At 38.8% G+C, this 12,519-nt stretch overlaps 1 protein-coding gene across 3 annotated transcripts in view; it reads left to right on the top strand.

Moving 5' to 3' along the window:
- Positions 1-654: 654 nt before the first annotated feature.
- The window catches only part of tecpr2 (tectonin beta-propeller repeat containing 2), a 47,451-nt gene continuing 35,586 nt past the window's right edge, over positions 655-12,519 (top strand). Inside the window, exons 1-4 of one of the 3 annotated variants that reach the window (XM_053632556.1) lie at positions 655-838; positions 5,260-5,500; positions 5,592-5,720; positions 10,156-10,287. In XM_053632556.1, coding sequence (XP_053488531.1) covers positions 5,261-5,500; positions 5,592-5,720; positions 10,156-10,287 — 501 coding nt within the window. In that variant the 5' untranslated portion in view covers positions 655-838; position 5,260. Of the gene's footprint in view, positions 843-898; positions 1,388-5,259; positions 5,501-5,591; positions 5,721-10,155; positions 10,288-12,519 lie in introns of those variants that run through there. The other 2 variants (XM_053632557.1, XM_053632558.1) reach the window with 2 other exon arrangements.

Genomic DNA, 12,519 nt, shown 5'->3' with positions numbered 1-12,519 from the left:
TCAGACGTTGTGGATAATGGCATCTATGTATCAAATGCTGTAAATGTGAAGAAGAAGAAGAAGAAGAAGAAGAAGAAGAAGAAGGAGGAGGAGGAGGAGGAGAAGAAGATACGTTGTGGAGACATTTGTAGTGGCAGAATAAAACCTTTGACAGAAGTATGTAATTGGATACATTTTTTACTTAATAGCTGAATAGTATTCTTGGAGTATGAAAGAAAAATATATATATATTGCCCTTTGCATCCAGATTTCGTTTCATTTGATTATAGTGCCCTCTACTGTGCAAAGCAATTTATTGCAAGCTGCTTATCTATGAAGTCTGTCCACAAGGTCTATTTATGATGTGAACTTCTTTGTTTTTCTTAAACGATTTGTTTCTGGAAACTGCCTGAATATTTATTAAATAAACCCGAACCTTAATAAAAGTACTTTCAACGTTTTTGTTATACTTGGTGTTTTTGCTTAACCAGACTTGATTATTATCCGAGTCTGAAATGACTCCACCTTTGACCATATAGCTCACTAGATAGTATGCAGTAGACATTACTCCACACTCTAATGTAGTGCACTTATACAGGTAGGGGAGAGCTATTTGCACTACAGCCATACTGCTGTTGAACTCAGCTCAGCTGGGACTCCTGGACTGTAGGTGGAAGTGTTGTTTCACTTCGCGTTCACTTAATAAAGCAGGGAAGAAGAAGTCTTCAGCAACATCAACAAGAGCAGACATGTCTGTGATTTGTTCTCGCCATATGTCAAAACATTGCTGGCAGACGGAGAATTTAACACCGACATTATCTTTATTCGTGCCGTGAAAGTCTCTGGCGTGGGCCTGAGTGTAAGTAAGTAGTGTGTGGTGGAGGAGTGATGCTCTGGGTGAGACCGTTCATTTCCTGGACACTGCCAAGCTAGCTCGCTGACTCTAGTGTACAAATATAGTGCTGTGAAACATTTCATATTTAAACCGCTTTTATAATTAGTTAATGCTCGTGGATTCAAACTAAATTCGTGGAGGCTTTGGGAGAGTAGCGATATTAACATGTCAGAGAGCTAAGTCGCTAATTAGCGTTGGGCATATTGTTAGCTAGCTGCGAACATGACTGGTCTGACATCTCGGAAATGTATCTGTTGTGACTGATGCAGCAGCTTACAGTGTTTACAGTGTCAGGTTTATAACTGTTCCCTGGGTTTAAACATGGGGGGTGGAGGTAGCTGTGGCTGTGCTCAAGGAAGGAACTTGACCTTAGAGTCTAATTAGCTTGTTCATTTAATCGTCAAGATCCTTTGCATTTCAAAATCTGTCATGTGAAGAAGGAGGTACATGGGAGAGAACAGGAGGGTTTTATCAGAACGGAAAATGAAGGATGACAACTTGTTTAACTTAAAGGTAAGTTAGTGTATTTCTTATAGAAAGAATGCCGGCAAAAAGCAGTGGGATTGCTTTAATCCGGACATAGACACAAAGGAAAGGGTAGTGCGTGGAATAGTTTTATTACTTGTGAATGTAGCCAAGAAGTGCACAGGTGAGACAAACAAAGATGATCAGGGATTGGTCGTTGGGACGATGGTGAGCGGGGATTGGTCGTTGGGACGATGGTGAGCGGGGATTGGTCGTTGGGACGATGTTGATCGGGGTTTGGTTGTTGAGACGATGTTGATCGATGGGACGATGGTGATCGGGGATTGGTTGTTAGGAACCTAGATGTGTGCACAGCAGTTCAGTTAGGCTTTACACGCTGGTGGTGAGTCGACCAAACCTTCTCGCTCAACTCATATAACTAGTGGCTGTGATGTGATTGAGAGAGCCATGTTGAATGCAGGACATTTGCTAACGTCTGCTCAAAGGACTAACGCACTCACATCTAGGGATGTCACGATACCAAAAATCTAATAGTCGGTACCGATACCACAAAAAGTACGATACTCAATACCAAAGTCGATACCACGGTGTGGTTAAAAAAAAGTTTTTTAAATAAAATGTAAAACTCCTGGAGTACATCCTCCTCTGATTGATGGTGGCAAAGAGAGAGGGGGAGGGATATTTTAGTTATCAAACACTGTCTGACAATGACTAATAACAAGTGCTAAGGTGCGCTCCTAAATATGCGCGCACACACACACTCCTTATACTCTGAATGCAAGCATTAGTTTAAATTCACTGATATGGTGGCAGGCCAGAAAGATTTATTAAAAGCATGAATATTTGAATAATTATTAGTGACATTATTCTACATTTACCCGACAGGACACGGGCTGAATGGCGATGCATGGTGGCCCATTCGGAGGTAGTTTATAACGTTGCAATGCGTTAGCATCTTTAAAAATAACTGGCTATCGCAAACATTACATGGAGCATAACGTTAGCTGGTTTCGCGGCCACAATGCCAGCTGCCTCAAACAAACATAATATAAGACCGTCTTTCAGGTGCTTCGCCAAATTCCAGATGTTTCTTCGCTTTGTTTCAAATGAACGATTGCATCAGTTGCACACCGACAACCAATGCTAGCTTTCTTCTCTTTTCCTCTCAACGAGTCGGGGCGGAGCTAAACTTGTTAAGCTAAGCTAATCTTCTGTAGTGTTTCCCATGTGCTTGTAGGCGTTCTTCTTCTTCACCACTTGTGGACCGACTAATACACTTGCACGTATTTGCTGCCCCCTTCAGTTCCGGAGGAATTGCAACCTCGGTACTTGCGCAACTGCAGAAAAACAAGTACCGTCACGTTTTGAGCATGTTGGCACCGAAGAATCAGTTCTCGTGACATCCCTACTCACGTCACAGCTGCTGATTATACAAATTGAGAGCGAAGGTTTGGTTGATTCACCACCAGTGAGTATAGCCTGACTGAGTTGTGTTGCACAAGCCTTTGTTCACAATTGGCAACACTGCACTCATCTCTTTGACTACAGTGTCAAATTATTAATATGTTAGCAGTTGTGTGGGATTCTTGACTTTAAGCCCTTTTGTCAGTAATGAATGTAATGTAAAGCTGTGCAGTATGATTTGCACCCTGACTGCATTACATTACTGAGGAGAAGGCTCACACACTGGCTGATTTACAGTAATCACTGAATAAAGGCTACACCGATCAGATATACTGATACCAGCTAGACATACTAAACATAGCACATCTGTGGTGTTGTACATAATCCTGAAACAGATGTTTGCATAGAGTTAGTTAGTAAGAGAAATAAATAGCAATAAGAAAACTACACAGAATGGTGTGATGAAGTGAGGCTGGAGCTGATTTCTTTCTAGCTCGGACTGTAGATTCATGCAGCTTATCACTTCTTACAACCTCTTACTAACTACGCAAACATCTGTTTCAGGATTATGTACAACACCACAGATGTGCTCTGCTTTAATATGTCTAGCTGGTATCAGTATATCTGATCGGTGTAGGCTTTATTCAGTGATTACTGTAAATCAGCCAGTGTGTGAGCCTTCTCCTCAGTAATGTAATGCAGTCATGGTGCAAATCATACTGCACAGCCTCACTTCGTCACACCATTCTGTGTAGTTTTCTTATTGCTATTTATTTGTGCTCTTCCACATGGTTCCACAAAAGTCCAGAATACAGTGCCCTCCACTAATATTGGCACCCTTGGTAAATATGAGCAAAGTAGGCTGTGAAAAATTGTCTTTACTGTTTAACCTTTTGATCTTTTGTTCAAAAAATTCACAAAAATACTCTGCTCTCATGGATATCAAAGAATTGCAAATGCAACATAGGTTTATCCAAAAAAAAAAAAAAAAAATTGTTAAATATGTGTGGTATAATTATTGGCACCCTAATGAATTCATATGAGAAAGATATATTTGAAGTATATTCCCATTGATATTTTACATTTTTTTAGTACACCTGGGTGACTAGGAGCAGGAAACTGTTCAACCATGACTTCCTGTTTCACAGGGATATAAATGAGGTAACACATAGGCCAATTTACCTTAATCATTCATAACAATGGGTTAGACCAAAGAATATAGCTGTGATGTGTGGCAAAAGATTGTTGAGGTTCACAAAATGGGAAGTGTCTATAAGAAAATAGCAAAAGCATTGAAAATGTCCATTTACACCATCAGAGCAATAATTAAGAAGTTCCAGTCAATTGGAAATGTTATGAATCAACCTGGAATTGGACGTGTGTCTATATCGTCTCAACGCACTGTGAAGAGGATGGTTCGAGTGGCCAAAAAATCTCCAAGGATCACAGCTGGACAATTGCAGATGTTAGTTGCATCTTGAGGTCAGAAAGTCTCCAAAACTACAATCTGAAGTCACCTACATCACCACAAATTGTTTGGAAGGGTTTCAAGTTAAAAGCCGCTCATCCAAAAACAAACTCGAGCGTCTTCAGTTTGCCAGACACTACTGGAACTTCAAATGGGATCGGGTTCTATGGTCAGATGAAACAAAATAGAGCTTTTTGGCAAGAAACAGAAGAGGTGGTTTTGGCACACAGAGAGAAGTAGCCGTATGGAAAAGTACCTCATGCCCACGGTTAAATATGGTGGTGGCTCTTTAATGTTTTGGGGCTGTTCTTCTGCCAGAGGACCTGGACATTTTGTTAGGATACATGGCATCATGGACTCTGTCAAACATCAACAGATATTAAATGAAAACTTGACTGCCTCTGCCAGAGAGATTAAAATGGGCCGTGGTTTGGATCTTCCAGCAGGACAATGATCCAAAACATGCATCACAATCAACACAAAAATGGTTTACTGACCACAAAATCAAGGTCCTGCCATGGCCATCCCAGTACCCTGATTGAAACCCATAGAAAACCTGTGGGGTGAACTGAAGAGGAGAGTCCACCATAGTGGACCTCATAATTTGAAGGATCTGGAGAGATTCTTTATGGAGGAATGGTCTCGGATCCTTTGCCGTTTATTCTCTAACCTCATCAGGCATTATAGGAGAAGACTCTGAGCTGTTATCTTGACAAAGGGAGGTAGCACAAAATATTGACTGAAAGGGTGCCAATAATTGTGACACACATATACCTAACAGAGATATTTATTTTTTGATAAACCCGTGTTTGCAGTTGTTTGATATCCATGAGAGCAGAGTATTTTTGAGAATTCTTTGAACAGAAGGTTAAACAATTAAGACAAATTTTCACAGCCTTCTTTGCTCATATTTAACAAAGGTGCCAATATTAGTGAAGGGCAATGTAACTTACCATAAAACATTTTCCTATAAGATGTAATGCTACCTTATTTTACATAAAATGTGGTGTTGTTATTTTATTTTCAGTATGCAGAAGGATCACAGAACCATGGCAGCCCAATCACCCTATCTGCCCCTGAGGGAATTTTGCCCCCTCTACTACCTGTTGAACTCCATCCCTGCTAAAGTCCAGAAAGGCTTCCGCTCCATCCTCGTGTATCTCACGGCTCTGGACAGCAGCAGTGACTACATCGCAGTGGGCAGCAGCATCGGCATGCTGTACCTTTACTGCAGGAGAGTAAGCCAGATGAACAAATACAACTTGGAGGTATGACCACTCACTTATTTCAGATCACTGCGTGTTACTGGTTTAGCTTCGTGTTGTGATTGAGTTGTTTTCGTGTGTCTGATTTCAACAGGGGAAAAGTGAGGCTATCACTGTAGTGAAGTTGCTGAGTTGCTTTGATGACCTGGTGGCTGTTGGTACGGCTTCAGGCAGAGTTGCCCTCTTTCAGTTGGTGTCACAACTGCCTGGCAGGAATAAACAGGTATACAGGGTCTGCTTTAAAGTGCACCTATTATGGTTTTTCCTAATATTACCTTTCATGTGGTGTGCTATATAGCTATTTGTGAATGTAAAAAGTATACATAGTTACAAAATCAAAGCGCATGACAAACTGAGTTATTGACTCCCTAAAGAAGGAAGCGATTCTGAACAGCTGAAACGAGTCGTTAGTGACTCCACACTTACGTCCTGTACAAACCTACGTAGGTTTATAACAAAAAACCCCGCCTCTGGTCTTCATCGGCTCGCAAACAGACGGAGCTGAAACTCGTTATGATAGTGGGCATTTCCTTTTTGAAACACGCTGACAGCGGTAGACCAATCACAACAGACTGGGACATCTGACCAATCAGAGCAGAGTATGCTGTCTGAAAGGAGGAGTTTAGAATGAATCCTTTGAGCGGATCATTTAACGAGTCGTTTTTGATGGGGGGGTATTGCTGCAATTTAAATTATGAGCACGTTGAAGTGTTTTATGAACTTGGATGCATGTAAATCTATTGTATGAGACCGTTAAAACTAAATTAGGCACGTTTAAAAACCATAATAGGTGAGCTTTAAGATATTGTAGTTAAGTTGTACTAATTATGACGAATTGGCAGACTTTTGGAAGAATCAGAAAGAAGAAGATATTCAATTCAATTTCATTCGTATAGCGCTTTTTACAATAGACATTGTCTCAAAGTGGCTTTAAAGAAATATATAAACATGGTATATAGATATTAAAAGTGAGAATTTATCCCAATTGAGCAAGCCGGTGGCGAAAGTGGCAAGGAAAAACTCCCTAAGATGTTAAGAGGAAGAAACCTTGAGAGGCACCAGACTTAGAAGGGAACCCATCCTCATCTGGGTAACAACAGATAGTGTGAAAAAGTTCATTATGGTTTTATATGAAGTCTGTTTGGCCTTAGAAGCAGCCATAGTTCCAGCAATCTGGAATTGGAGTAGATGTGAGCTCCATACAGAGGCAGGACATCCAAAACGGATCAGGCAGGTCCTGAGAACAGAAAGGATCAGGATCTCTAGTATCTCCATAAAATCGTGTGTGGCTCGACAGAAGGAGAGAGGGAGAGAAAAGATTATTAGGACTGTGCTTAGCGTAACAGAAAGTCTAGTCAGGGTAGGCTTGAGTAAACAAATACATTTTAAGCCTTGACTTAAGCACTGAGACTGTGTCTGAGTCCCAAACACTGATTGGAAGACTGTTCCATAAATGTGGGGCTCTATAAGTGAAAGCTCTTTCCCCTGCTTTAGCCTTCACTATTCGCGGTACCGTCAAATAGCCTGCACCTTTTGATCTAAGTAGGCGTGGCACATCATAGAAAACCAAAAGGTCGCTTAGATGCTGTGGCACGAGACCATTTAGTGTTTTACAGGTTAATAATAGTATTTTATAATCAATGCGAGATTTAACTGGCAGCCAATGCAGTGTGGATAAGATTGGGATGATGTGGTCGTATCTTCTGGTTCTAGTTAGGACTCTAGCAGCTGCATTCTGGACTAACTGGAGTTTGTTTATGCTCCTACTGGAACATCCAGACAGTAAGGCATTACAGTAATCTAGTTTAGAGGTGACGAATGCATGAACTAATATTTCAGCATCATATAGTGACAATATATTTCTTATCTTAGAAATATTTCTGAGATGAAAGAAGAAGATCCTAGTAATATTATCTACATGAGCATCAAATGAAAGACTGGAGTTAATAATCACTCCAAGGTGTTTTACTGCTGCACATGATGAAACAAAGCCCATCCAGAGCTACTATGAGATCAGAAAGATTACTTCTAGCCACACGTGGTCTTAATATAAGTACTTCTGTCTTATCAGAATTAAGTAAAAGGAAGTTAGTTAGCATCCAACGTCTAATATCCTTTACACATTCCTCAACTTTATTAAGCTGCTGTCTGTCCTCTGGCTTCGCTGAAACATACACCTGTGTAGCATCAGCGTAACAGTGGAAGCTTATTCCATGTTTACGAATAATTCGACCTAGAGGTAGCATATATAAAGTAAAAGTAAAAAGCAGTCGGCCTAAAACAGAACCTTGTGGAACACCAAATTTAACCTCAGTATGCGTTGAGAAGTCTCCATTTACATCTACGAACTGATAAAGATTGGTCAAATAAGACCTGAGCCAAGAGAGGACTGTTCCCTTAATGCCAACAAAATTTTCTAATCTATCAAGGAGAATAGTATGATCTATAGTATCAAAAGCTGCACTAAGGTCAAGTAACACAAGCAGCGAGACACAACCCTGATCAGAGGCCAGTAGTAGGTCATTTACTACTTTAACTAACGCTGTCTCTGTGCTATGATGAGGTCTCAAGCCTGACTGATACATTTCATGAATGTTATTCCTTTGCAAGTAAGAGCATAACTGCTGTGCTACAACCTTTTCTAATATCTTAGAGAGGAAGGGGAGATTTGATATTGGTCTATAGCTGGACAGTTGAGAGGGGTCAAGGTCAGGTTTTTTTAATCATGGGTTTAATAACTGCTAGTTTAAGTGATTTAGGTACATAGCCAGTGCTAAGGGAAGAATAGATTATATTTAAAAGCGGTTCAATTACTCCAGGACAAATCTGTTTAAAGAAACATGTAGATACAGGATCTAGTAAGCAAGTTGATGAATTTGCTGAAGAGATTAATGAAGCTAGTTCGGTCTCTCTAAGGGGAGTAAAACATTCTAAACATTGATCTGATATTGCTATATTATCATCTATAGGGTTAGTTATAAAACTGCCTGGTTTTAATTTAATATCCTGAATTTCACATCTAATATTTTCAATCTTACCAATGAAAAATTTCATGAAATCTTCGCTGCTATGTAATGATTGTGTGTTTCTTTCTGTAGTGGTTTTATTCCTAGTTAATTTTGCTACTGTGTTGAATAGAAATCTCGAATTGTTTTTGTTATCTCCTATTAAGGTGGAGAGAGAGACTTTTCTAGCATCGCTAAGAGATTTTCTATAGTTCAGTAGGCTCTCCTTCCATGCTGTTTGAAATATTACCAATTTGGTTTGACGCCATTTACGTTCTAATTGTCAAGTGGTCTGTTTTAAGGTACGTGTTTTATCGGTATACCAGGGTGCTAGCTTTTTCTCTCTAATTAATTTTCTTTTGAGTGGAGCCACTCTATCTAGCGTGTAGCGGAGTGTTGACTCTAAGCATTCAGTCACCTGATCGAGTTCTATCGGATCAGACGGTGATCCCAATCTAATTGATGTCTCTGGGAGGTTGTTTATGAAGCTCGGTGCAGTTGCTGACGTGATTGTACGTTTTACGCGGTGGTGAGGTGGAAATATTCTGATCAATACGTATTATGAGCGAGATAAGATAATGGTCTGAGACAACTTCAGACTGTGGAGAAATTACAATATTTTCTATATTTAATCCGTATGTTAGTATGAGGTCAAGAGTGTGACCACCATTATGAGTAGGTCCGATTACGCTCTGATTAATCTAAGATGGACACAACCGCTGTTCTCAGAGGGTCTTCCGGGTTATCAAAATGAATATTAAAATCACCAACGATTAATGCTTTATCTACAGAAACAACCAGGTTTGAGATAAAGTCTGCAAATTCACTAAGAAATTCAGTATATGGCCCTGGGGGTCTATAAATAATAATTAGAGGAATTGACTTATTTTTTGTGGCTACATAAGTTATACTGGTACCGGTATAAAGAATTTCAAAAGATAAACGATGTGTCTTATTTAAATAAAATTGTTTATTATGATCCCTGGTGAGGATCATCTACACTTATGCTTCAGTGTTAATCGAGATCATCCGCTAACCATATGCCATTTTCCCTATTCCGTTTCATGAAGTCAGAAGCAAAAGCATAACAAGCGTGTATGACTCGCATCTGCGTAAAAATATTGTTCATAACATATGACCTAAACAATGGTCTCCGCTTACCACATAGCCTACCTTAAGATGTCTTTCTCAGAGATGTTGAAACTGCTTGGGGCAAACCGAACAAAATTTTGAAAGCTATGCATGTCCTCTGTCTGCAGTTCTCTGCATCAATTTATGCAAGTGAAGTATAGTTTTTAGTATAGGAGCGATAGCATATTAAGTATAGAAGTATAGTACAGTTTTTAGTATAGGAGCGATAGCATATTAAGTATAGTACAGTTTTTAGTATAGGAGCGATAGCATATTAAGTATAGAAGTATAGTATAGTTTTCAGTATAGAAGCTTTAGAATGTTTAGTATAGTTTTTAGTATAGGACCGATAGCTTATTAAGTATAGAAGTATAGTACAGTTTTTAGTATAGGAGCGATAGCATATTAAGTATAGAAGTATAGTTTTTAGAATAGAAGCGATAGCATATTAAGTCTTTTTCTGTTTTACGTTTGGTTTAAGTTGACACAAATTTTATGGTTGTGTATAAATTTTGCTTGCAGTTGAGACGCTTCGATGTCGTCGGCCTGCACAAGAGCACAGTGACTGCATTAGCCTGGAGCGCTAATGGCATGAAACTCTTCTCTGGTGATGATAAAGGGAAAGTGGTCTATTCTGCTGTGGACCTGGACCAGGTAAGAATCTATCCTTAGCTTTCTGACTACTGCCTAGGATTTTTATAATATTTATATTTCTAATATTTATAAGCTGATTTGTGCTTTAGGCCTGCTCAATGCCAAATATGTTTTGAACAATGTTTTGTCGCAGTGCCTTTTCTTATAGAGTCCTATTAGATCTAATTATTTTAGTTAAAATAGCCGTTCTTGTCAATGGACATAGTGTACACGATTAATCAGTATACATCACCTGAAATACAAAATTCAATCTTCCTTCGTATTGATGTTTCCCCGTCTTTGTTGACAACACCACCATGCAAGAGTGTACAGGGAAAAATAATGTTTTTTTTAAACTTTCAGTCAAAAATGTAATAAAATCCAAAATATCCAAGCACCGTTATAAAAATACAGACCTTATTTCGGTTGATAAGACTATCATAAGTGCATGGAAAAATTCCCACAAACCATTCTCTTAAGTGCAAAGTCATCATTGATAGTTGAGTAAAACACTTCATAATTAGTCAACAGGACACAATCAAATTAACCAGTAACAAATTAAACAATCTTTCTGTTACAATCCATTAATAACTCAAGAGCTTATAGAGCAAATGCAGTACAACCTCAAAATAAATGCATATGAATGTACAACCCCATTCCAAAAAAGTTGTGATGCTGTGTAACATGTAAATAAAAACACAATGCAATGATTTGCAAATCTTATAACCCCATATGTTCTTCACAACAGAACACAGAAAACATATCAAATGTTTAAACTGAGGAAATGTGTCATTTTAAGAAAAAAATAAGGTTATTTTGAATTTGATGGCCACAACACGTCTCAAAAAAGTTGGGACGGGGAAACAAAAGGCTGGAAAAGTAAGTGTTACTAAAAGAAACAGCTGGAGGAACGTTTTGCAACTAATTATGTTAATTGGCAACAGGTCAGTAACATGATTTGGTATAAAGAGAGTATCTTAGAGAGGCAGAGTCTCTCAGAAGTAAAGATGGAATGGAATCTGGATGGAAGCATATGTTGCTCTAAAACCTGTATATACCTTTCAGCATTGATGGTGCCTCACTTTAAACATTTGAAGTGTTTTCTATGTTCTATTGTGAATAACATATAGGTTTATGAGATTTTATTTGCATTTATTTACACTTTTTACACAGCGTCCCAACTTTTTTGGAATTGGGGTTGTTGGTATATAATGAAGCATTCCTAGAAAACCACAATAAAGTTGTTTTTTTTCTATGACTAGGGAGACCTGAGCAATGCCTATAATCTCTGATGAGCTAGTTTGATTAGCATTGTCTTAACTAAAGTATTAATGTGCATACGTGGTTGTGTCCGAGTCTGTCCCGCATATTGAAATAAATGAAATAAATATTTATAAATAATATATATTAGCTATGAATAAATATTAAAGTAAATAAGATATACATCCAAACAGAACCAAAACGTAATACTTCAAATAACGAAAATAAAGATAGAGACATCCAAAATGAATTTAAAAAATGCTTCAAATAACACAACAAAATTTGTCAGTGATAGTTTTTATTTCTCCTCTAGAGGCCGCTCTCATACTGTATAATGACAGTGGAACCTTCTCAGGCACAACCGGGAAAAGCTATCCATGTGGACTATCAGTGTGCCTATAACCTATCGGTTATCCTTGCTGATTAATCGTCAAAACCAATCAGTCGGTCGACCTCTAAATTTTAGTGACCGTTAAGGGAATCAGTTTTGTGAATATCTTAACACGATACGGAATTGTGACATGGAACAAGACATGGGCATTGTCAGGTTTTTCATATTGTCTCAGACGCAGGCACCCAACTTGTCAAGATCAGCATGCTGTAGGCGTTTTTTGCTTGTTAAGTGTGGAAAATAATATTAACCAATGCCGCCAAGTTGCCCGAGTCTGTAAAATACAGACCACCCCATAATCGTCAAAAATTGAATGAAACTAGATCTATTACAGAAGGAAAACCTCAACATCCTCTTCTACTGGGTCACGGTGGTCTGGCTGGCAATGAGAGAGCAGACAGGGCAGCTAAGGAGCCCTCAACCTGGAAATTTCGGACTGTCAAATATAACCCTCTGACCTCAGGCCATTAATAAGTTTGTACATCATGTAAAGAATGGCAGACAGAATGGGACGAATGCGACAATAATAAATTGTATGAAATAAACCCCAGTTTAAAAACAAGATCCTCGCCTAACTTTAAGTCTAGGCACGACCAAGTCGT

Source organism: Ictalurus furcatus, chromosome 9, assembly GCF_023375685.1.
Source record: "Ictalurus furcatus strain D&B chromosome 9, Billie_1.0, whole genome shotgun sequence".
Lineage (NCBI taxonomy): Eukaryota > Metazoa > Chordata > Actinopteri > Siluriformes > Ictaluridae > Ictalurus > Ictalurus furcatus.
Note: the sequence above shows the minus strand (reverse complement) of the source record. Positions and strands in the feature narration are given on the sequence as shown.